The sequence below is a fragment of the Sinohyriopsis cumingii genome, chromosome 2, assembly GCF_028554795.1.
Source record: "Sinohyriopsis cumingii isolate HCF-2022 chromosome 2, ASM2855479v2, whole genome shotgun sequence".
Classification (NCBI taxonomy): domain Eukaryota; kingdom Metazoa; phylum Mollusca; class Bivalvia; order Unionida; family Unionidae; genus Sinohyriopsis; species Sinohyriopsis cumingii.
In genome coordinates, this window is record NC_142962.1 from 139,791,689 (window position 1) to 139,814,632 (window position 22,944).

Genomic DNA, 22,944 nt, shown 5'->3' on the forward strand with positions numbered 1-22,944 from the left:
ATTATCCTTTCCTTTTTTACAATTAGCAACAGCACGTACTTCTTTTTTTGAACTACCTGGAGGATTGCGATGAAATATTTTACACAAATATAATCATCCCATGGTCTAGATGTGTCCTAAATGAAAATTTTGCCGCTTGGACATTCAATATAACCGTCTCATCGGCCATCTTGGAAATCTTGTTATCGCCATTCCTACTAAATGGTTGGTCGTATTAACATGGGTGGTGGTGTTTCACTAAAAGACTTCTTATGATTCTAAGGTGGTTATAAATGCAGATCGGATGTCCAGTATGGCGGCCACAGCGCTCATCCTGAAAATTTTGTTTTAACTATTCCTTCTGAACGGAAAGTCACGTTAACACTGTTTGTTTTTTTTCACAGAAGACCTCGTGTGCTTTCTAGTTGGCCGTAACTGAACACGATACTGATTATAAGGCTGAAAAAGTCATCTTAAAAATATTGTTATTGCTACTGCTTCTGAATGGAGAGTAATATGAACATGGGTTTTTCACTGCAAGACGTCTTATAATGTGTAGTTTTTCTCAAAGAAAATAGGTCCTATCTGATATCCAATATAGTCGCTACTGTGTATATCTTGAAAATCTTTTTATCTCTGCTTCGCCGGAGTATAGCCACTCAATGTCATCAGAAGATTTCTTATGATCTCTTGTTGATACTTAATGTAAATGGCGTTGATCTGGTGCCCATTATGGTTGCCAAAGTAGCCGTCTTGTAAAGTTTGTTATTGCTTATCCTCCTGAACCAAAATTAATATTGCCATAGGGTTTTAACCAAAAGGCTTCTCATCATGTATAGTTGAGCCTAAATGAAAATGGTACCGATCTGATGTTTGATATGGCCGCCAAACTGGCCAGCTTGAAACTATTTTAATTGCTAATCCTTCTGAACAAGAAGAAATACTGTCATGGCATTTTCACCAGAACACTTTTTATGAAGTATAGTTGGTCCAAAACAAAAATGTTCTCAATCGCATGTTCCAATATGTCCAAAATAGTGGCCATCTTGATAATATTGTTATCAATACCCTTCATGAATTAATGGACGTATGAAGGTGGGATTTTTATCAGCTTCGTGTGATGTCTATTTAGTCTTAATAGTTCCATTCAGACATTTAATTTGCCTGATACAATGGCCATCTCGAAAATCATCTTGTTATCACTATTTCTCCTGAATGAGTGGTCATATCCACATGTTTTCTCATTATGCCGCGATGGTCGCAAATGAAAATGCCCTACTTATGATACGACCAACACAGTGGCCATCTTGAAATTGTTGTTATCGTTACTTTTATTAGATGGCTGGTTATTTGGACATTTTACTTGCACTCAAATACTTCTTATGATGTCTAGCTGGTGCTAATAGAAATGGTGCCAATTGATATCGAGCATGACTATCATGGAATCCATAACTAAAATATTGCCATCGTTGTTCTTCCAAAATAGAAAGTCATATAAACATTTGGTTTCCACCAAAGACTTCTTGTGATGTCTTGTTAGGCCTAAATGAAAATGGTGTCAAGTTGCAATCCATCATGCTCACCACAGTAGTTAATGTGAAAATCTTTTTATCTCCGAAGAATATCAAAGATGGTTTCAACAATACGTAATTAACAGGAAGAGATGGTTTTATCTTAAAATCCTAGACATTTGTTTCAGCTAGTAGAGCGTCAATCCTCTTGAGGAATGCTGATTTTTGTTTTTTTCCCTTTTCTTGTCCTTTTACTTTAAGACTATATATAAAGCAATATAAGGAATAAAATAATTTGTATTTCTTTCCTTCTAATAAAACCGAGCTATAATATTTTGCTTAGGGTATTTGGAGACAGGATATTTGTTGAAGAAACCCAAGTTTCCCCATTCCCCACCCACGCCACCCACGCCGAAGTTAATAAGCTGCGTTTAATATAACATAAATACAGATTTTCATTTACTAAGAATTTGTTAACTACAAAATGTCGAACCGCATGAATAATTTACAACGTGTATGGCTTAAAACACATATCTACAGTGGATTTAGTGTTGTGCATAACGGTATTATATATAAAAAGGAAAAGTTTCAGTCGAAGGGAAACACATTTTCAAGAGTATCAACTTTTTCCAGGATGCGACTACACGCTCTAAACAAAATAAAAATAATAAAGGAATTAGGAAATCTTGACAGTAAGTTTATATTTCAGGAAATGCGGAAAGTAAATCAATGATCACAATGTAAGAAGTCAGAAGTTTAAACTCAGGTAGCTCATAATCTGACACGAGGACAATGCGTAAGTTCGACTTGAGGTCGTTGTTTCCTTATGTTTGACAAGACCTTATGATAACGGTCATTGTCATTCAAGAGTTCCCTAAAACGTGCTAATATCACAAATAGCGTTTCACTATATAAAAAAAAGAAGCTTCGAATGCATAACACATATGGATGTGTCGAATCTTTAGTGGCTTATGCATAACACGTATGGAGGTGACGAACCCGTAATGGCTTATACATAACACGTATGGAGGTGTCGAACCCGTAATGGGTTATACATAACACGTATGGAGGTGTCGAACCCGTAATGGCTTATACATAACACGTATGGAGGTGTCGAATCTTTAGTGGCTTATGCATAACACACATGGAGGTGTCGAATATTGGAGGTGACGAACCCTTAATGGCTTATGCATAACGCGTATGGAGGTGTCGAATGCTTCGGCATATGAACAGTAGATTCAATGTATTAAGCAGAACTACAGTGGGATTTGGATAGAATGTTTTGAAAACTATTTCTAATTCCGAAAGGTTAAATTATATATATGTCTGATATAGAACAGTGCAAAACTGCAGAAACATTCTAATTCAAACCAGTGCAGACACAACTGTGGACACTATAAACTATATGGTAGAGGCTTCAATAAGTTCTACAAACGAGTTCTATGACAGTTTTTACCGTGTACATGTTACTAGCATAGAAAGAAAGAAAGAAAGAAAGAAAGAAAGAAAAGAGTTATTGACATTAAAACAAAGGGAACTAAACCATGCAAAGAAAACATAAAATATAAAGTTATCTGAGCCTAGAAAGAAGCATATAGAATATTATTTTTTGAATAGTTCGAGCATGTTCAAATTTATTAAATTACTAAATTCCATCATGATATCCGTAGGGTACTAATTGAACATACTACTATGATGAATTAAAATTACATGATTATTTCTTCTTCTTCTTCTTCTTCTTCTTATTATTATTATTATTTGTAGTAATAGTAGTAGTAGTAGTGTTTGTTATTATGTTTACTGTTATCTTTAGTCTCTTTCATCGCCATTTGTTATTGAATGCACACAACATTATTTATCAAATTTCCTGTACAATATTTGTGTGTATCAAACTTACTACTTTCATTTTATGTGATATACTTAAATGTATACTGTATATACATAAATATTACCAATGGTCTAAATGCAAATAGTAAAAAAAATATAATGTCACTTTATAGACTGTGAGATATACGGATTTTTATGTTTTTTCCAGGGTCCGTTGAAAGTTCAACCGGCTTCAATAAGGGCTCACGACCTTGACACGCTCAACTCCTCAATAGCCTACAGTTTTTATGACGGTAAGAATCTCACAATTACTCCTTTACTTTATAGTCTGTATCAGTGATAGAAGGTTGTAGTACAGAAAACTAAAGCATGGCCCGAAAATAAACTTGCAGCACAGTGAATAAGCAAAACTGTTTGCAATATTGAGGTTCTTTTCTTCAGTTTCCGATGAATCAAACCGGTCTTTTTTCTTGATGATTCGTAACTGGTGATTTTCTCAGGTCCATTCTACTATATCGGACTCCCACACTCAACAATAACCAATGACGGCGAGAATGCTGGAATCCAGGTTATCGCGTCCTGCAATTAGTATATAGAGGCATTTAGGAAATTTTAATATAAGACCTTGAATTAGACTGACTTATGACAACTGGCAGTACGTTTTCACGGGGGGTGGGGGTTAATTTGTTATATTTTATCTTTATTTCTAATCACAAATAGAATAAGACAAAAAGAACACACATTTTGTACGGTAAGTTTTGATAAGCTTTTTCGACTTCTTATTGAAGAATATACATTTGCAAATTCATTGACATCCCTTCTTTAATTTATTTTAAGTGCTTTCTATAACTCTTATGCTCGTCCAGTTGCTAGGTTCTCAGAGAAATACCAGCGCTGCACACAAATAATGGTTTGATAGCGATCGGGGTGGGGGTGGGGGTGGGGCTTTTTCAGGAAGATTTTGTCGGAAAAGATAATGTTATGAAAGAGAAAAAATATCATATTGGAATCAGTCATATTTAGCTTTCCTGGCGCATTTCGTTTATCTCTGTACACAGACCAATGGAAAACAAGAGCGATCAAATGACTGAAAGAACGGGCGAAGGTTGTAAGAAAAGAAAAGAAAGAAAAAAAAAAACGGTGGAAGAATATATCGATAGAGAGATCACCGTTTAGAACAAGTTTACTTCTCTTACAATACAATATTTCGAAGAAGAAGATTATGATCACCACGACGAAGACAACGATGAGCGTTTCTCATAATGACAAGGACCAACAACCCAGGACATACGTACTCAGTATAGTCAATATAAATCAAAATCAAGCGAGGCCTGCCTATCTGTATATTGCGTTTTAAACGCAGAATGGAAAACAGAATACAGACAGTCGTGAAGAGATACTCGATTTGAGACAATTTGGATAATCAATAGATAGTGAAATTTTGTTTGCTTCGTCAAGTTCGGGCTATTATCCTATGACAAATATCTCCATCGATCAATATAACTGTATATAGGTACAGGCCATATACCAATGATAGAAGTTTGGTCGGTGATTTATTTAATCGTAATCCCTTGTAACTAAAGTATAATTAATGTTAAATAGTGATGTTGAATCTGGTATAACTTACAATGGTAAAAATTGGACTTACAAATAAAACTTAAGCTATATAAAGCTATATGAATTAATAGAAGTCCATGGATAGCTATACTATTTAGATGTCTATGGCTCAGTGCAGTCTTTGAATTTAGTAACAGCTTCCCTTAAAAATCTGTCTACAGTCTACAATCTACATTGAATAAAAATAAAATATGATGATGCAAAACTATGACTTCCTTGGCAAGAACTCAACCGATTTAGAATTAAACTGGTGGGCTGTTGACGGGCGAGCGAGTGTGTGCCATAACAACGCACCGACTAATTTCCTATGTTTTGATTTATTAAATTTATTGTAAAAAATAACATTGTTGACGTCAATTTATCTTGAAATCCCCCCTCCCCCATGTCAACAATTGTCAAACTTCTTCAAACCCCCTCCCCCCTATTTTGTTGACATAATTAATGGACGACCCCTTAAATGAAATATATAAAATCACGGGCCGGACCAGGTTAAGTGTTGGGGGGGGGGGGTCGGTGCGTGGGTCGGGTCTAACACTTTTAAAGGGTCTTCACTTTCCTCGAAAGGGCACCAAAGCAAAATTTTGTGTCTGTTTACTCAAAGTGTGCACAATGTGTAATAAACGTGGGTAAGAATAAAACATTGGTCAAATTTCAAGTGACTAATGACTATACGTTTGTGTGTGTTTACGGATTTTTTTTAAGGGTGGGAATGGTGTCCAGAAACCTTGCCCACCTCACCCCAATCAGGCCATGCAAATAATTCTCACTTGGAACCAATGCTTGCGTACAGTTACAAATGATAAATATAGAATAACTCGTATTAGTTTTAGAGCAACCTTATATAATACTGTTGACTTATGTCAGTATATAAGGATCCATTTAAGCGGGGTTTTAATTGTACAATTACGTGATGTTGATACTGTTCACATTAAGATTGTAAACATTGTTATTGTTCAAATCTGAAAAAAAACTATTCTATATTGAAATAAAAGGATGCAGATCAGATAGTCATCGAAAACTGGGACTACTAAGATCATCTTTAGTTAAAAAAAGCGATTCTGTCTACCAACAAGACAATGCTGTATTTGGCGAAACGCCTTTGGCAATAACCCTTCCCTCATTGTATGATCCACTATGATCCGAAATTCGCATTTGTCTCAAATAAAAAAAAAAAAAAAAAATATAAAAAAAAAAAAAAAAAAATTGTCAAGTGGATGTATGAACTAAACATTAATGTCCCGCTCTTTGAGCAAACCAACTAATTAGTTTCTCCACAAGTTTTTGCAGACCTCGGATGGGCGATTTCTTTTATTATAAAAGTAGTACAAATGGGGTGGGGGATAAGCTAAAAATGACCATGCAGAGCTAGCAATATTCTGAGAGATTCACATCAAAAGTAACATCCAGCTTTGTACTTTGAAACTCAAATAAAAACCGTTCACTCAGAATTAAAATAAAGACAATCGTATGATCTTTTCATTGTCGCGCATTTCTTTTTATAACCAGAATCACAAGTGGTAAAAATAGGGGAATACATTCGCTTTAAACTTTTACCCTGTGCAAAAAGTGCTAAATTCTGGAGACGAACCTGAAGAATAGGGAAATCATACGCCTTATCTGCCGCCATCGTCTGTCAAGTTGGTTTTTTTTTTAAAAAAAACTACAAAAATAAAATTCCGTCTCCCCTTTTCCGTTCTATTTCGTGTGATGATCGTAATGTCAGCAATATTTCGTAAATCTGAAAGAACCTTTCGTTTAATCTCATTGCTCTATTATTCGTCTAAATTGGAGTCAAAATTTCAGCATTTTTAACAAGTTTGAAATCTAATCAAGCTTTCACGGAGTCCAAAATCTTGCCCGAAATTTTTTTTAACCGATTAAAACACTGCATTTTGTGTGATTTTTCTATATCTGAAGTAACAGTTGTCACCCGAAGTAACGCTTATAGCTTTGTGATGGAAAAGCTTGGCCTCCACAGTTATCTATCGTCCCCGAATTATATATAAGCAAGCCATGTACGATACCAAGTTTCTAATATGATAATACTCGATCTAATTTTTCCCCACTATAAATTCAGTTTCTATATTTTTGGGATTTGTCGTATGACGTAATGTAATTATTTCGTGACGTTATTTTTGAGGCATGTAACTTTATGAAAAGCTACGTATTTGTAAAGGATTTCACCTCTAAGTCCCAATAATATATAACATATAACATATTTTTCAGATTCATCTGGTGCTTCTTCCAATAATGACAATTCTGGTTTCTTCGGAATTGACCAGAATAATGGCACAGTTTATCAACTGAAACCTGCTTCAGAGGCTCTTTGGGCATCAAAAAGACTTGTCGTCATTGTGCGTAACTTTTATCTTGCATAATCCAGTAAGATACAACCAGTTTGAAGTATGGGATATTGTGCCTTCAGCTAAATATATTAGAAACAAACGTCAAATCAGGTGCAGTTTTACATATACTCGTTCTGAGCCGTATTGTGTCAGCAGTTGACAGATGAAGGACTGCTTTCTATTTGACATGGAAGACCAAACACTTGGTTTGAGTTTTCAAATCGAATACACTCTATATTTCTCGAGAATAGACGGTTATGGAACAAAGAACAATGTATAAGTTTTAACTAAACCCTCAGCGGTCCTCTCATTGTGCTCTTGGAGTTTCATTAAATGTTTTAGGTCCATTCATTGCTCATGAGCAAACTGACTTGTGACCAAGCTCACATAGACACTCAAACGTAGCCAAGGTAAAAATTGAGGACATCACGTGTAAGGTCGCACGTGTTAATTTTCTGTCTAACACCGACCAGTATATTTTTAAGATTTCATATCTACTTCAGTCATTAACAATTCTGATATCCTCAGTTTAAGAAACATTTTATGTCGAAATTAATTTAGATGGTAACTAATTACATGAGAATAAAGATCAAGTATAATTCCTCTGTCCAAAATTTGTCTGGCAAACTCGTGAAGGAATGAATCCCAGGTATATAGGCGTCACCTTCGGGTTAAAACCCTTTCCCCGTGTTTTTGACAACATATGAACTTCGCAAACCGTGTCCCCACCCCCGTTTATGTTTGTTTTTCTTTTTTTTGATCGACGGGCTCATGTAAAACAACACACTGGTAATAGGTGTCTGATATCTATTCTGCAGTGAAACGTTTCATTGCAGTGTTCCCCATTTTGCAAAACGTCTCTCTAACCGGAAAGGTCAGCAGCTATAAATAAGTCCTCCAGAACATTTACTGGTCCTTCAGATTTACTTTTCATAAGCTTGTAAATTGGTCACAAGCTACTAATTAATTCAATTTGACTCAAACGTTATCGCTATGTATTTGATTTCAATTTTAGGTAAATTAGGATTATATCCTGATATTAGTACGTAACGACTTTAACACAGACTGAATAGAAATCTATGTTTAAAGATTAATTTATTATACTTCTTGTTACACTTAGCGTTTCTTGCGGTGGCACTGGAAAGGGAATCGTTCACTACATGGAATATATCCCACTGAAAGGGATTTATGAATGACGTCACATTATTATTTCATTTATTTCAATAGGCTGCAGAGGTTGGAAGCAGTCAGTCCGCAGCCCAGTCCATTCTAATAGTGAGAGTGCGTGAGAGAGACCCTACCTTAAATGTCACCGAAGGTGTTCCACGCGACAGTGGTACAATGATAGAGAGAGATAACTCCCTGTTGTCGGCAGTTATCGTCGTCAGTGTTTTGACAGGTATAATTCTTATCACCTCTGCCATAGTCATCTTCCTGATGCAACGTAGACATAAAAAAATGGTTTCTCCAGAGGATACAAAGTCTGAACCATCTACTGAAGAAGAGGAGATCCACTCTGAAAGATCAGAGGAGAAAAAGATAGTTTTGCCTACAAGAGCGAAAACAATAGGGAAAGATCTGCTTACTTCAGTAACCAATCCTTTAACAGATCATATGTTTCTGAACGGACTCTTAACTGGACAGCGGTCATTGCCACCTTTAGATACCAACATTGGAACGAAGATTACTAAAAAGAAGAAGCGGTCAAAAAGGAGGTTGAAGAAGAAAGAGAATGAAATATTTGATGGAACCAAAGATTATAACATGGAAGTAGGCCCAGAATTCTTTGAGTCTCCTGGCAAATCGAAAAGCGAAATATCTTCAAGAAGCGTCAAAGCTCCAACAGAGCATATTGTTGTCCGAAATGTTAATGCAGAGCATGTAGACTTATGTACAGAAGAATTATTTTTGTAGCTTTTACTAGCCCACTTTATGATTGGAGAAATTCTTAGCTGCAATAAAATATTTTCAAGTTCAAATATATTATTTAAAGTGTTATTTTATCCAACACCGAGACGGTAAAATTTAAATCCACTGTTAGGAACTTTCAATTAGAAGGAATCTATTTAAAAATGAAATATCTAAATCATTAGACTTTTCTCTAAAGAACAATTTTTTATTTGACAAAAAATAAACAAACTCTTGGCTCCAAACAACATATTAGAGAACATAAAATATATTTGATTCAGTGAAAATTGATATGAGGTAAAAAATTGACAAAAGGTGTATCACATCAAAATTTACGATGTGCTGAAGAATTTCTTGCAATTATTGATCAGAAAAGTAATTTCTTTTAATTACTAAATCATTAACATTTTTGCAGTAACTACTAGCGGCAAACGATTTATCAGCTATGGCATATGAAGCTTGCAAGATCAGTAAATCTTATGCTAAGGCAGCTAAGGATCTTTGTTTCTTGCTGTTAGACACGACTTATAAGCAATCATATTCAGTAATTCATTTTGTTGTGTAATATATTTTTCTTAAAACGTAGAAATAAAATTCTCATATAAGCAGCATACTGCTTCATTTTGCGAAAAGAATTTATTTTTCGCAAACTATTTTCCGCAGACATAACGCTTTATAAGTAAAATTAATAAGATAGCTTTCGCCCAGTTTTTGTTGAGAGTAATTTTCATGATGTATGTTAAAACTAGGATAGCATTAATAACACTGAGTGTTTTGGGAAAGATTTTATTCACAAAAGTGACCCCACAGACTGAACCGAAATCGCATTTTCTACTTCAATATTTATGTCTGAAAATCGCCCTCGATATATATATTTCAGAAAGAATGATTGCGCCATCTCTTGATTGGACTAAATTCGCATTTAGTATCCGAAAAATGACAAGCAAGACAGTGTTCTCATATACATGTATATACCTTGTACTGTTTACTTTGGGTTATTCATCCCAATTCAATTCGATTCATTTATCGTACAAAACTTCTAAATCAGACAGTGTGCAGAGCAACAAAAGTAAAATAAACGAATTAAATATTTGTGACAACCGTATACAGTTATATTTTGTGGTCACGTTATACAGTGATATTTTGTTGCAACTATATACAGTTATACTTTGTGGCAGCTGGATAAAGTGATATTTTGTGGTAACTGTATACAGTGATATTTTGTGGCAACTGAATACAGTGATAAATTGTGGCAGCTGGATAAAGTGATATTTTGTGATAACTGTATACAGTGATATTTTGTGGCAACTGAATACAGTGATAAATTGTGGCAACTGCAATGTGTTTTTTGGCAAGATACTTTGCCAAAATTGCGTTGGCATCAAATAACCTTGTGTTGCTGTGCCGAAAAACAACCAAATCAAATTTTCTTTGCTACTGGTGATTTGTTACTCTGATTACAACGTAATTAAACTTCTCCTCACAAGTTTTTATAGTAAATGCATTTCATTCTTCTCAGTGGCGTCACTAGGGTTGGTGTCACCCAGTGCGGTAACTCATGGTGTCACCCCCATGGACCCCTTCCTGCACAAAAATGGTATCACATTTTAATTTGTCTTTTCATGTTTAGTAAATGTAGATGTTCGTGGTTGTCAGTAGTTTCGAAACTTTGACCAAGGCATAAGTCCTATAGGTTGGTAGGGGTTGCGGCGACATGTATAAGGATATCTTTAGAAAAGTGTCAGTTTCCTATCCTTTGTATAACCGCAACCAACCCTCTGATCCCAGCCCCAATGGAATGTGTCATCTTCAAAATAGTTGTAATAACATGTTAAGGTTTCAAGTCTCAGTCTTGGACAGTACAGAATTTGCATGGCCTTAGATACTGCAATCACGCAAAATCGCTAGCAAAATTTTGTTTAATAAGTAGAGTCTATTAATGCATGTACAATAATATGTGTTGCACAATTTGGATAATCCGTATTTTTAGTGTAAACTGAAAGAAAGAACGAGACATCCTTGTACAACGGATATATGCTAATAAAGCTTCATGCTTCCACTGAAATGAGACTTTGATCTTTTTTTCCTCTCTATAATGTGATTCTCTCTCTCTCTCTCTCTTTGTAGTGAAACCGGTGTCAGTATGCATGTGCGCCTATCAGCACAAGTTCATAATCCAAAGTTCAAAACCTTTCAAAATACATTACTATATTTAAAAATCACTCTGTCACATGGAGCTAAGTAAAACGTCATCGAAATAAAGCTTCTTGACAGAGGTAGGACTTATTTGGCAAGGACAGTGTATTCGTTAAGTCGTCTGGTGACGTGTACTAAAGTCGTCACTCAAAATATTTCAGCCCTTTATAATGTAAAATAAAAAGTACTATTTTACATTTTACTTGTTCTCGTTCTCTCTCTCTCTCTCTCTCTCTCTCTTTCACGATAAATATCATAGCAATCATTTATATGTATTTCTATTTTCATTTATTTTCATTTCTATTTTTGACAGAAATGGAAAAAAAGAATTTTATTTTCTGGTATTGTTAAGTTACTTTGTCAATGAGTAGCTCAAGTCAAATCAAGGTTTATAGGTAAATTAAGGTTTAGAAATGTTCCAGTATACTTCAGATTGCTGACATTTGAATTCGTTTTTTAGAATTTCGATGAGCGAATATCATTGTCACGTTGTGTGAGAAAATTTGCTAACAATTCCTCCCTCATGTTTAAAAATATCTTCTGATAGAATTCGTAATTCAAAGTACTTTGGGTAATGTCAATACGGGTTATATAATATTACGACTTTAGACCGATTCTGAAACAAAGAAACTACCTGTTGTACCTTAGTCATTGCGTTACGGTCAAATTCGCGGTTACTGCTTCAAAGAGGACCTTGCATGGGGGGGGGGGGGGAGAACCTCTGTTTTGCTTTTTTGAGGGTGTGTGTGCTCTCCCTTGTTTGATCTTTTCATGCCAGTTAAGGGAGGCCCCTCCCCCCGCCCTTCTGTTATGGTTCCCTAGAGGCTTTAAGATATACGTTGTTGCGAATGTTATTTTTTCCCGTTTTTGTTTAAAATTAAAATTATATTTATTTTGTTTAAGTGTTTTTTAGTTATCAAATCAATTTTGTCCTTGCAGATCTTTTATAATTTTAATTTTTTTAATTTTTTTAATTCCAAGTATTCCTCAAAGTTCAGTAAGTATGATTCCATCATCTTTTCTTCCTCTTGTCATTTGTTTCTCCTTCCTACTCTCCTTTTAATTCTTTCTATTTCCCTTTCTTTTTCTAGTTCATCCACTTTTGTCTTTCCTGTTGTTTTCTTTTCTCCCGTTTGTGGTACTGTCTTTATTTTTGTTACTGTTGTTGTTTCTGTTGTTGTTCTTGGTACTGTCATTTCCCTTTCTTTTTCTTGTTCATCCATTTGTGGTACTGTCTTTGCTATTGTTTTTGTTTTTGTTGTTGTTATTCTTAGTGCTGCCATGTTTGTGTTCAGTTGTTTTTCAGTTGGTTAATCTAATGTTTTCCCTATTTAGTGTTGATTCTGTTTATTATGTTGTTGATCTTGTTGGTGTTGTTGCTCTTTTGGTTTAGTACTTTGCCCTGATTCCGTTATTTTGTTTGTTGGGTATTCATTTTCTGTTGATTCTGTTTGTCCTGTTGTTTGTGTTGTTTTTGTTCTTGTTGCTTTTGTCCCTGTTGAGTATTCTGCTGCTGTTGTTTCTGTGTCTGCTTATTTTGTTGTTCTTGTTGCTTTTGTCCTCGCTTAGTTTCCTGTTCTATTGCCCGATTTTCTTGTTGCTTTTTGTTTCAAAGGATTGTCATCTCTGATACATAGACTGGTTGTTTATTTTTTTTCTTGAGTCTTCTTGGGTCTTTGCTTGAGTGTGTTCTTGGGTTTTGGGGCATTTGTGTGGAGTATGCCCAGTATTTTCACATCTGTTGCACTTTCTGTGATCGAAACAGCCTTTATACCAGGATTTTGTTAAAAATCCGTGTAGAAAAAAAAAGCTGGCTTTAATTCCCGTAGTTATGTCTTCTCAATCTCCAAAATTCGTATTCCATTTAGAATTGGGCTTAGTGGGATGGTACCCATGCTTGCATTGATCATCTTTATGTTGTATTTTCCTTCAAATCTTTCCACTGTTGCTTGCATTGGTATTTCCAGTGGTATATCTGCTCAGTGTAGTTCTCCGTTTTTTGTTCTTCTTCTCAGTATTGGTGCAGGTTTCTTGATGTTTACTTTCTCACTTCCAACGATTAGTTCTCCTATTGGCAATATCGGCTGATCCCCTTTTGGTCTTAGTATATATGTTTGGAAGCCTTTCCTGTTGAGAGATTTAGTTCTAGGAACTTCGGACTAGATTTGGAACAAAGGCTTCTGAGGTAAACTATCTTGGCCCCAATCTGTCTCACTTTCCTAACTAGGTTTCGGAAAGTTTATATGTTATTAGGTGCATTTAATTTAGTAGAACTTGAATCTTCTGTATATAGTTGAATTATCAACATGTCGTAATGTAGCGTATAGCAAATTAGTAATATTCAAGATTAATGTATGTAGTTGTAAGGATAAAATGGAAGTGGATGATGCAATCTGCTACGATGTTGCATCGTGGTGCATAACTGAATTTAATAGGGAGTAGTGTTAGAAATTGTACTTGTTGTATTTGAATATCTCGTGTGGATTAGGTATTGTTGGCCTTGTGCACGTATAATTAGGCATTTTTATATTTGTATGTGTCTTTTATAGTTTGTAATGTTGGAAATGCGTAGGAATATTGTTGATGTTGATAGTTTACTATACAGAGAATTAGGGATATGCATGTATCAGAAGTCGTGATGCTATTGTTGTTGTTATAGCCTTTATTATAGAAGAAGCGTGTGTGGAATATTTAGATGTGAATGTATGAGTTGACCTAATGATTTAATTGCCATTATGCTGATGAAAGCTTTATGAGAGTGTGTTAATTCTCCTGTGCTTAAACAAGGAGGCAACATTGTACGTCCTATCTAATCCACATGAAGGTTTTCGGGTGGGATAGGAGGCCACCCGAAGAATAGAGAGAGGAGAAGACGTGGTAGGCTCGGAGAATAGGCAGTATTGCGAAGGCGCAGGGCCGGAAGAACGGAAACAAGGGTACCGGAAGTACCAATAAAGGAATACAAGGCGGAAGTTACAGATGAGTAACATAGAAGGGACACGGGAAGGAAACACTGTCACCTTTAATTTCGCGTGGATTGTATGGATTAAAAACAATTGCATTGAAAAATTGTCCTGTAATTGTTGAATACCGTGATATAGTTTATTAAATTGTTATACCTTTCACCTGATTATTTTTTATATTTTATACACCTAGACCGTCGGCTTTGCTGACTGGGGGCTCAGAGCTATTTGACCTTTTAATTGTCCGTCTTTCTCCGGTGTTAGTAATATTTCCGTAGGGGGCACAAGCAAATAACACAACAAATGAAGAAGTTTCAGATCTTAAGATCTTAAAATCAACACTTATTATTGTGAAGCTGTAAATGAGGTTATTATTGCCTATGATGTCATCAGCTAGATGTCACTTGATAACAAAAGCAATATAAAAGTCTGGGGACACTGGACGTAAACGTAAACTAACGCAGTTGCATTTTCTGTTTGTTAATAAATAATGATTAAAATGCTAATACAATTTTAATAACAATTATGTCACAGAAAATGGTGAAGTCAGCGAAAGGTATACGAGACTCTGGAAAATCTGTAGCGAGTTACGGCATACCGTAAATCGGGCACGCAAGGTTTCCGATGTAATCTCAGTAAATGTGTCATTCTAAAAATTATTGACTCACCAACATACACACTTTTGTGTATTTGATGAGTGGCGCCTATGATTTTCGAGGTATGCAGATCTGATTTTTTAAATATTTATTCACCATTTATTTTATAGATAGTTAGTGACAGGGGACATTGTCCGATGCTATTCCATGTAATGACAATTACTTGGGTAAAAATATATTTAATTAAGAGCGCAAGAAAATGCAACCATCTTATAGATTATTAAGTCATTGGGATGCCTTGGAATATTGGCTATGTAAATAATCAATGTTTGAAATTAAAAGAAAATAAAAAAATACTCCAGCATTTCAAAAAGAATCATCCTTAAAATAAGGTTTTATAAATTTGACCTTTTGTTGACTTTAATTATTTCATAATATCTCTCTCATTTTTGACAATGTGAGACACAACAATACTGCAGATCAACAGTGATGACTCAGCAAGGACATGCAATATTAGTGGAGTAATCCTTTCATTCCTTAATGGGTATAATTTGACACGCTGACCAGGGGCGTGGTTTGATACAGTGAGTTGGATCATGATCAAACTTAACTGATTCATGTTCAGAGTTCAGATCAACCAAGACCATCATTATACCTGCACATATTTTTGTCATAAACACCACAACACATCCTTTATAAGTCTGCTCCGAACGATTTTCCATACCTTAAACATTTTTAGTTTATTTGGCGCAGAAAGAAAGGGAGTGGGGGTGGATTTAGTCAGAAAAAATAGCATGAACTTAATTTTTATAAATGATGAAAAACATGAAATTTCACTGCTTTTTTAAAATACCGAACTTAGTTTTCATAAAAGATGAAAAAGACGAGATTTTATTTCTACCTTTAAGTATTTTTTTTTTACTATTATAGAAAAAGTGGGTTTTTATTTTTTAAAAAAAATAAAATATTGATTTACTTACGTGTAGTAAATGTTGCATTTTCTTCATCGAAATTACGCATGCTCGTTTCCGGGGTTGCTTACCTTTTTTCCAAATTGTCATGTTCTCAGAATCGAGGACAAGGCTGGGTTACGCTTTGGTAGAAACAATAACATATTTCCATTACGACCAATATCTGGTTTGGCTCGTCTCTACAAGAACATCCTTGTTCACTTTTCAGGATATGTTGGTTTTCTGATAATAGGTGCAAAATTCATGATGTTAAAATTGCTCTCTCCATTATGAAAAATAAGCAATAGTTTTGTGTCGTGGATGTATTGTGGGTGTTACACAGTAGTTTTAATTCATTAAAAATTCAATTGATAGCATACAATTAACTTTTATTGTTGGAATTCAGTTTCTGATTTTTGTATTGGAAAATTTGCCGAAATTCTAATGCCAGAATAATGTAAGTGAGAGAGAAAAAAGTAGCCTTTAAACGCTAAAACATACTAATGATATAAAACATTTTTTAAAATTTTTTTATTTGAACAAGTACTTATTTTCTCCTAAAAAAGTTTCATATCAATTATTAATGATTTAGTACACGACACGGTCATTATTAACAAAGTCAAAGGTTACTAGGGTTATGGAACGTTGTGTAAGTTGAGAGTGGAAACAAATCTTGTATGGTGGAAAAATTAAATAGATATTAGGAAGAAACTATTTCATCATTAGTAAACTTCTTCATTTATCTTATTACGCATGGAGTTAACGAGTGACAGGTTGAATTAACTACTTCTGACGAAGTATTTATAATGTGTTGAGACAAATCTTCATTCTGTGCGGTCTAGGCATACGTTTTAATGTTGTCAGGGACGCCATTATGTCAGCCATTACAGAAACGAATCCGTGCCCTTTATTAGCTTTGACTTTGTCATATTTAAAAGAATAAGCTGACGTCTGTTACAGTATATTATTACGTTGTGAACGTTTGTTGTGCTTGTCAATTGTATCACACTGAGAGGAGTGGATTAAGTAATTCATGGTAAGTAAATTTAAATGCCTGTACAAGAAATATTGGTGTTCATTAAGATCATGGTTATATTTATGAGACTATTTGTAGAATGCCGTGCTGATGGCAGTTATATTAATTTTTGTCTTGCTGTAGGAGCCTATTTCCGTATTATTTAAGTTAAATACGTGATAAGAATAAAACAACACCGAACACTGTAAGGGATAAAACACCTTTCTATGAAAAACTGTATAAAAACAGAAACGTAAGAAACCATGTTTAGTTCCTGCCTTAGAAAATGTAAACCATAATATATATATAGTGCAATCAGACCGTTTTCACTCAGACTTCTCCCATGGACCAGTCAGTACCTGAAATGCATATCTAAAGTTATATTTTTATGAGAAAAATAATAAAATATGAATTTCTTTTATGTATAGGATTGACCATACTTGGAATGATCCAAAGACAATAAAATCGATAAATTCTTACCTATGTAACTAACCATGAACTGGGTCTTTCCCTTACCTCGAGTGGTTAGGTCAAGACATCTGCATAAGGAAGATAAGAGTGTTAATAGAGTAGTATCATTATGGGGGTTTGAATTTCGGTTACTGATATGGGTCAAAGCTTTCTGAACCCGATAACCTTATCATTAATCACACGAGTTTATTATTTAGACTCATCAACCTGCCGTGAACCAAACCTTATTGCGAGTCTCAATTGATTTTATGATGCTAGGTCAATGCACTTGCAAACATGCTGGCAGATTATCAACACATACTAGCAAATAACTACTCGATTTTTACTGCCTGAAAATCAATTACCTGTTTTGTGTCACTAACGCATCGGTTCCGTATCCGTACTCTGTTTCATTGCTTTTAATCACAAGAGGAACATTACAAGTACAGCAATGAGTGGTCGTCAAAAATTCACGCGTTTCATCATCGGTCATAATTATGGCATCGGACGAAACAAGTTGTTGCCGTATCTTTTTTTTGCTGTTACATTGAGAGATTTTGCAAAATACTTCTACCCTATCCTTGACACAGTACAATATTGGTGACCCAGCATGCCCGTCGCATCAGACTTCAGTGTAACAGAATCAACATGGGACTAGTTCAATGACTTGGATTGTGTTTGATGAACCAATGATGACGATCTCTGGTCGTTGGAACCTTTGCTGGAACAGGGAAACATTAAATGCTTTTTTAAAAACAAATTGAAGTGAAAAGATTTAATACATTCTTAAAAACTATACCGTAGATATATTTCACTCAGTATGAAACCAGAACATTGGTCGACGTATTATTAAATTGATGGCTACAGCAAGGCTTAATAGAGAGCAGTAGCCAGAGTCTCTGACCTCACTTTGCCAAAAGTACGGTCTGGTTAAATGGACAAGATGTAAGTTATTGAACAGTTGGGTACCGGCTGAAAAGGTTATGCCATTAAATTAAATTATGTACCCAAAGTGTATCTCACCGCTGAATGCGATGCGTCCAGGACAAGCCCCTCCTCCGGAGGCGAACAAAGCATAGTGCATAGACAGAAGTATTAAAAAAATGAAAATTTTAAACTTTTGGGAGATCTCGAGTTAAGCAAATGTGACAGAGGTGTTAATATTACTGCATTAGAGCCTAAAAACATTCATAATATGTAAAATATCTCAAGGAGCGTATATAAAATATGCACGAGCCAAACACGATAAGGCGGATATAATACAGACAATGTCATAGCAGGGTAATAAATCACGGAAACAACGAAAAGAGATCAAAATAAATATAAAGTTTATATAAACTACACCTAAAACAGCTGAAATAGGTATAATGTAAAAAATGACCATCAACTCTATGAGACTTTCAACAAAACAATTGATAGTTACATATCAGATCAATGCTGATGCAACCAAGGAGACATTTAAACTTCACTTCGTTTGATCAGATAATAATAGTCAGACAGATAAATGTACTGACAGGCCAAGCCAAACTATAAGATATTATTTACTCCACATCTTAAATACAAAAGTTGGAAGCATACTAAAACATTATGCCATCTGTTTTGGACATATCGAACGGCTTCAACAGTTAATGGAGCTGTTAGTTTTTCTAACATAAGATTTCAGCAACGCATAGCAGATTCAAAAGTGAAATTCAGCTGTGATGTTAGTAGTTATGTATCTTTCTATTATTGAGTGAAATGGTTATGAAAATAAGTAGTGTTGTTCGATACAACATCATTCATTGAAAGGTGCATGAAACCCTACCATTATATATACCGATGTAGCAAAGAATGGTGTTCCCAATGGCTGATAAGCAGTATGTGACAATCTGACAAGAAATCTTTTGTGGACAAACATGACAAGGAGAATTAAAATTATTTAAAGCAGAAGCATTGTCGTGACGATAGTCCTACTACCAAAATTGCAACACATTTGCATGGTAAGCTAAAAATTTAACTATGTCTTACTCTGATTTCAAATGATATATGATAATCACGAACTTGCTAAAATCAGTATCATCAAATAAATGATATTCTGTATCGATACTATTGCTGCAATTTACTCTTTAAGATAATTAATGAACCTCTACTTATCCTTTGTAAGTGTACTAAGTGCAACTTTATAGGCATTTTCCAACCAAAACTGGAACTAATAAACCACTTATTATGAAAATAAGTAAAATTGCACGTTCAGCAAGGAAAGAAATAACACCTACTGCTGTTTGTTTTTAATCCAGCTGGTTACATAGCCACATGTTCAGGCAATGATGCTGATTTGTTTTTGCTAAATCAAATAAATAATTACCACTATATAATAATCCTTTCTCTGATTTTGTTAATGGTTTTCGTTAAACAGCTGTTTCAGATTTCATATGATTAAAATAATTCTTTAATGTTTAAATTGGCTACTAAGAATTGGGGTGTTTTTTCAATGACTTTCATTTGTATTTCAGACTGTCATCACGAATTTTGATTTATAATAAGTAGTTTCTTCATAAGATTTGTTTTCCAAGCCGGCTTATATAATGCTATGTTTAAACCTTCTTCCAGATATAAATTCCACTGGTATAAACTTTGAAATAGTGAATTTCTTACAAAAACTATTCAGCACAACGAAGCATTGAAGAAGTGATGGACAAAATTATAAACCTGCTGGTAGTGTCATCTCTGCTCGGCAGTGAAGGTAAGTAATTTCCCCGCTGCGGATTTTGTTCTATCGGATGGTGTGAAAAGGGTCATATTTTATTTGAAGAACTTGAAACCAATGCCCGTTTAGACAAACAAGAAATGTTAGAATTTTATTTCTGCAATTGAATAGTATGTAATCACTAAATGAATCTCTTCAATGTGGGTAATTTCCACTCACCAAGCAATTGTTGTGGATTAGGGAGCAAAACATAATGTGGAGAAATGTTTTTCACTCAGCTGATATGGTTTTGATTCTGTATGTGTGTTGAAAATATATATGTTTTTCTAGCGTGCTAATCGATATCATTAATAACAGCCACGGTGGCTCAGTGGTTGACGTTCTAAGTTCGCGATCGAAATGTTACTGATACCAATCCTATCACTTGAAAAGCTCACGTGGTCTACCATATATTTTCACTGTTGAAGACACTTTGCTCCAGAAAGATATTACACTTTAAAAGTGTAGCTGTGACGTAAAACTGGTTTGTCAGGGCACATGCTGCGTCCTTCCGTTTTGATTAATTAAGAATAGATTAATACGAGAATAATCAAATTCAGACAGAATATGGCAAATGCAGATTGAATAAAAGATAGGCTCATTTTGCTGTTGTTGTGGTTTTAACGCCATTTTCAACACACGATAGGTTATACATGGCGGCCAGTATAACTGGTGGTGGAAGAACTCGGGAAACTTCCCGGTACAACCACAAACCCACGGGAACTTACTGGCAAACTTTCTCATATACACACACTGGATGGAATATTTTGCGCTGTTGAACAACGCCATTTTGCCATTATTAGCAAAATCAAATCGCGGCATTGACGGAATAATTTTGTACAAGTTTCCCTCAATTTGCAAGAAAGACTTACATGGAAGCCGCCGTCTATGAACTTTTGGAAAGACTATTCGCACGGCCGCCGTGTAATCACAATAGAAAAAGACTATCCACACGGTGACCTGCAGACTCATTAGGGAAAAGAGAGAAATCCCCAATTTAACATTCTTAAAAAATCTTATCAATAGATATACATAATAAAAATGTCATCACCCAGTAAATACTGACTGTGGTCGAGTGGAAATGTTCCAAATTGTTATGCAAAAATTTCAGCGGCGAACCCCACTCGATGCATTATTATTTTTTACTTTTGTATATGCCTTGTTCTCTTGAATTATGAAAGAATTACCTTACTCACATTTACAGCGTCAACGTACATTTTAAGTGTAAATCTTTGCTACCTTTAATTCAGAAATAATCATGTTATATTTAATGTGCGAAAAAAATGCAGAACAAACGGTAAACGGCCAAAAAATACGCTAATTTCAAACTCTTAATACACTTTATCTAGCTAACTCGTTTGGGCTCAGAACAATAAGAAAACGTGTTTTGAGTGAATAACAGAACATGTTCATCGATCGGCTGACAATAATGGAATTTTTCACCTACGAAATTCACTGAATATTTTTTTGAAAATTTATATTTACACCGCAGGTGAAGGAGTATATATCACTGTACAAATTCTACCTATAATTGTTTGCAAATATTGCTACAGTTGCAAGATCAGTTATTGGCAGCCGTACAAAAGCTTTACGTAAATTACACGCGCTGAAAATTGTGCTAATTAATAGTGTTTCCAGACGAAGTACATAGCGCCCGTACGAATAGCCTTTGGCAGGTAAGGTGCACGGCGGCCGTGCGAATAGCCCCGGCCAAAGAAATAACCTAGTCGTCTCTTACACTAGTAAATATATTTTTTTGGATGATTAGGTACCCTAACCGGGTACGAATATTATTAAAAATCTTTTGCTTCGATCTATCACCACAGTCGCGCTAAAATATCAAATGCGAGATGGGACATATCTTTGAATTGATCCATGGTGAAACTTTAGTTTTCACTTATTCATTTTCGTGTTGTCTAATGCTTTTTGCGAGACAACCACAAACCGTTCCCCATTGTCAAATTTACAAACATCGAATCGGACTGACGTTGCTAAATAAAATACCTCAATCGGTGGCAATCGAGTTTCTGAAAACTTTCCCTACCCTGTCTTGTAATCTTATATGTATACTCATTTTGTAATTATCATCGTCAACATTTTAGGGTTAGTAGCACCATATTGACAGGTGATTTTAAAGCTTTCTGCTACAGGATTGTAACTAGCTTGGCAGGTGATGAATTCGGAGCTGAAACGGATCGATGATCTGCGAATGTCCAGTCCTAAACATGTATTTTTTCCATATTGTCTTGAATGACGCATATTGGTGCCCTTGATGCTGTTGCTACTGATTGCATATTAAATGGCTATCATACACACGCAGGTTATGAAACCCTACAAGAATTATATTTTATAATTTTCAATCGCAAATTGCATGCGTTGTGTACAGCTTCTCTATTCGCGTCAGCGATGTGACATTGATAATGATCTTTGAAATCAGTGTAGCTCAACGTGCCATCACAGATCCAGCAATGAGTGGCCGAAATAACTTATTAATACTGTTATGGGTCATGATCATATCTGCGGGTGAACAGAGCTGTTGTCTGATATATTTCACCGAACCCTCGAGCGATTTAAGCAGCGTAACAGCTGAGTCCTTGGCACGATATTATATTGATGACTGTTTGCTCATCACATCTAACAGCAGTGAAATAAAATCCACATAGGAGGCGTTCCACAACTCGGACAGTATTCTTGTGGTTGTCCGACGATCTATGGCTCTTCACTGGAAAGTTTAAACAAATTCCACATAGATGATCTTCGTTTGTACTGCTGTGAACTTTAAAATCTTTTAACAGGTTGTGTGATAATCCGACGCTGCGGATTTTTGCTAATTACACCACAGTAAAAGTTACGGTCGTCAAC

The 22,944-nt window shown here is 35.1% G+C and overlaps 2 protein-coding genes across 2 annotated transcripts in view; both read left to right on the plus strand.

Moving 5' to 3' along the window:
* The window catches only part of LOC149805934 (uncharacterized), a 46,136-nt gene extending 34,884 nt beyond the window's left edge, over positions 1-11,252 (plus strand). Inside the window, exons 10-12 of the mRNA XM_089950722.1 lie at positions 3,526-3,610; positions 7,161-7,288; positions 8,507-11,252. Of these exons, the coding sequence (XP_089806848.1) occupies positions 3,526-3,610; positions 7,161-7,288; positions 8,507-9,193 (900 nt within the window). The 3' untranslated portion in view covers positions 9,194-11,252. The remainder of the gene's footprint in view (positions 1-3,525; positions 3,611-7,160; positions 7,289-8,506) is intronic.
* Positions 11,253-16,769: 5,517 nt separating this feature from the next.
* Positions 16,770-22,944, plus strand: part of LOC149805935 (cadherin-99C-like) — a 45,027-nt gene continuing 38,852 nt past the window's right edge. Inside the window, exons 1-2 of the mRNA XM_089937038.1 lie at positions 16,770-16,928; positions 19,947-20,079. Coding sequence (XP_089793164.1) covers positions 20,028-20,079 — 52 coding nt within the window. The 5' untranslated portion in view covers positions 16,770-16,928; positions 19,947-20,027. The remainder of the gene's footprint in view (positions 16,929-19,946; positions 20,080-22,944) is intronic.